Source organism: Sinocyclocheilus rhinocerous, unplaced genomic scaffold (assembly GCF_001515625.1).
Source record: "Sinocyclocheilus rhinocerous isolate Xijiao unplaced genomic scaffold, SAMN03320098_v1.1 scaffold2, whole genome shotgun sequence".
Taxonomy (NCBI): Eukaryota; Metazoa; Chordata; class Actinopteri; order Cypriniformes; family Cyprinidae; genus Sinocyclocheilus; species Sinocyclocheilus rhinocerous.
The window spans coordinates 382,306-385,559 of NW_015655572.1; the positions used below are offsets into that span (position 1 = coordinate 382,306).

Sequence of the window (3,254 nt, forward strand, 5' to 3'; positions counted from 1 at the left end):
TATATATATATATATATATATGACTTCATATGTTACAACTGTGACTTTATTTCTCCTAATTGTGGCTTTGTGATTTGCATATGTGAGTTCATATCGAATTATGTATTTAAAAATGTGTGCAAATAATTGCAACTTTATACCTCAGTTGCAAAAGTTCGGGGTCAGTATGATTTTTTATGTTTTTGATAATACAGTGAAAAGTTAATAATAATAATAATAATAATAATAATAAGGTGAAATATTATTACAACATAAAATAACTGTTTTCTATAATAATGTATTTAACTCCTGTGATGTAAAGGTGAATTTTTAGCAGCAATTACTCCAGGCTTCATTCACATGATCCTTCAAAAATCATTCTGAGAAATATTTTATACCATACATGTCTTTACTGCCACTTTTAATCAAATGAATAAAAATATCCATTTATTAAAACACTGAATGGTAGCGTATATCCACAATGTGCCTTTTTATATCTTTCAGAGCATTTTTTGTTTAAACTTCAATTTATATTTGGAATTGCAACCTTTTATCTCAGCATCTATATTTTACATTGTATTTCTTATTTTAAACGTATCTCACTATTTTCAATCTGATGCAGAAATGGTTTTCCATTGAATTACCTTCATTGTCGAAAATGGTGAAGTTTGGATTGATGGTGCTTAGACTGAAAACAAACTTGTGCCCGACAAGAGGTTCATCAGTGTCCACAGCACTTATGGTCTGGATGAGCTGGAAACATAATAAGCTAAGATGATTCACTGTTTTCATTTCATTCTAATTCAACATAGAACTGTGCAATATAACAAAACCATCCTAGTTATAAATGTAGCTCTAAAGCTCCACAGAACAGCAGAAAAACAAAGCAAGCAGAAGCGTTTAATAAAATATTTGTGTGAAACAATGAATAAACATGAAACTGTGGCATACCTGACCAGCTTTGACATTCTCACAGACAAAGGTCTCGTAGTACATGGCGAATTCAGGCGCATTGTCATTCACGTCGCGCACTTTGATAAACACCGGCACTCTGGTTTGCAGGGCAGTACCTAGACGCCAATGATGAGTGCGTTTTAGCAATTGAGGAAGCTATTCCGTTTGCATTCAAGAGGTCTAATTTTGTTTCTCTCTATTTGTCTTTCAGCCTTTTACCCTAGGCATACATTCTTCTACCGAGAATGCAGAAAGCATGAATTAAACCACAACTCAAGGTGTGACAGTTTGATTTTTGTCATAGGTCATTTATTGTATTGCTGTGGTTTAAGCCATTTCAGAAAATGTCTTGAGGCTCTAGAAGTTTTAGTCCACCTTATAGCACATTATTTTAACAGGTTTGAACAAACAAAAAACCTGAAAATGAATTTCCTACCATATCTAGTTCATGAGTTGAAAGTGAAATATTGAATTAAAAGGCAAGAGCTTTCCGGATTGTTATAAGTAAACCTTGCGGCATTATCCCATATCAGCAATGGCTCACAATGCAAACTTACTGAGTTCGGTTGCCAGAACAGAGATGTTGTGCCATTTGGAAGTTTCTCTGTCCAGACCCTGCAGTGTGCTGATGGTCCCATTGTTGGAATCGATGCTAAACAGTCTCTCCAGGTCTGTGTGACGATCAATGGTGTATCTGAAAACAAGAATGACGGTAATGAATACGAGACAGTGGAGCTCTGATTATGCTCAGGCACAGGGACGGAACGTCCTCAGTGTTTTAAAGCGTTGTAAACACGGCCACAGGAAGTGAAAAAGGGTACATCACACACCCATAATCAAGGGCCCAGAACAGTGCCTGTGCGGTCCGCCAAATAAATCAGCCCAGACTGATTTAATTTTCCTTCAAACAGTTAGACGCATTTGATTTGACATCTCTATTAGAGAACAAATTTGCCCTCGTCAAATGCATTGATGTTAGTTACACGCCGAGGACAACAAACTATACATTGTACCTCTGCCTTTTAAGACCGCGGCTACAAACTACCCTGCTGAAAAGACCAGATATTGAATTCTCATGCCGGTCCGGACTGGTTTACAGCATCTATAAAAAAAAAAAAAAGTATTCACCCTCTTGGAAGTTTTTATGTTCTGCTGTTTTACAGCATTGAATAACAGAGGATTTAATTTGCTATTTTGACAGAGTTTAACAGAAAACTCTTATTTTGTGTCATTGTGGAAATATTTCTACTGATTGGTTAAAGTTATTAAGCATAAACTCATTATTTGATGCAGAACTTAACAATTCATGAATTGAGTCAATTGGCCACACCTCAAAAGAAGTTGAACAGGAATTAGAATTGGAATGACAGGAAGTGAAGTTTACTGAAATGCAATTAAAACAAATTGAATAATTACTCTTTAAAAAAAAAGTGCATTGCAGTACATTTTACAAGAAAATACTATTTGAGTCTTTCATTCTTTAAAATTTCTTGTTTAATTAATTGCGTTATTTGTGGTTTATTTGTGAAATTGAACATTTCTGAGTGAAAATTGTTTCAAATTAAATCCTGTAATTCCATTTCCTTTTTCTGGATAAAAATTATACTTATTTTTATAACTGTTGAATTCAAATTCAAGAATTGAATTGGAATTTAAAAAAAAATTTCAAGTCAAATCTGAATGACTTGCATCCCCGTAAGTATTCATGCTTTTCAAGTCAATATTTTAGCAAACAACCTTCAGCTTTGCACATCATTGTAGTTTTTCCCCATTCTTCTTTTCAAAACTGCTTCACCTCTGACAGGTTGTATGGACGTTATGATTCCACCCATAAATACTTGTTTGGAGATCTGAACTCGGGCCACTCCAGGGGCCTCATTTATAAAATGTGCGTACGCACAGATTTGATCTTAGTGTGCATACGCTAAAATCCACGGCAACGTTCACATTTATAAAAACGGTCTTTGACGTGGAAAAGTACTGGGGTCTGAGCAGGCGTACGCACTTTTCCTTGTGACAAAGTCAGAGTACTGCAGCTATTTGGACATCTAAGCTGCAATAATAATAAAAGCGGTGTACGTGCAAGCACCGAATTCATCATAAACAACAAAGATGCAGTGTAAGAGATTAATTGTGAAGTGTAGTAAGATTTTTTATTAACGGGAGTTTTTGCGAGATTAAACTGACCTTTTTAGTAGCCTAATGTTGAGAGTTCTTTACTCGCTTTCTGTAGTTTATCCATGTTTCTTTTGTTTTTTACAAGAGAACTTCTGATTTACTACTAATGCGTAAAATAGAAAAAAAAATGCATAAACGCATCT

General features: G+C 34.8%; 1 protein-coding gene across 1 annotated transcript in view; it reads right to left on the reverse strand.

Moving 5' to 3' along the window:
- LOC107718536 (cadherin-10-like) overlaps window positions 1-3,254 on the reverse strand; it is a 65,809-nt gene that overhangs the window by 12,262 nt on the left and 50,293 nt on the right. Inside the window, exons 8-10 of the mRNA XM_016525634.1 lie at window positions 1,491-1,627; window positions 931-1,049; window positions 624-732 (exon numbers count right to left, since the gene is read on the reverse strand). Coding sequence (XP_016381120.1) covers window positions 624-732; window positions 931-1,049; window positions 1,491-1,627 — 365 coding nt within the window. The remainder of the gene's footprint in view (window positions 1-623; window positions 733-930; window positions 1,050-1,490; window positions 1,628-3,254) is intronic.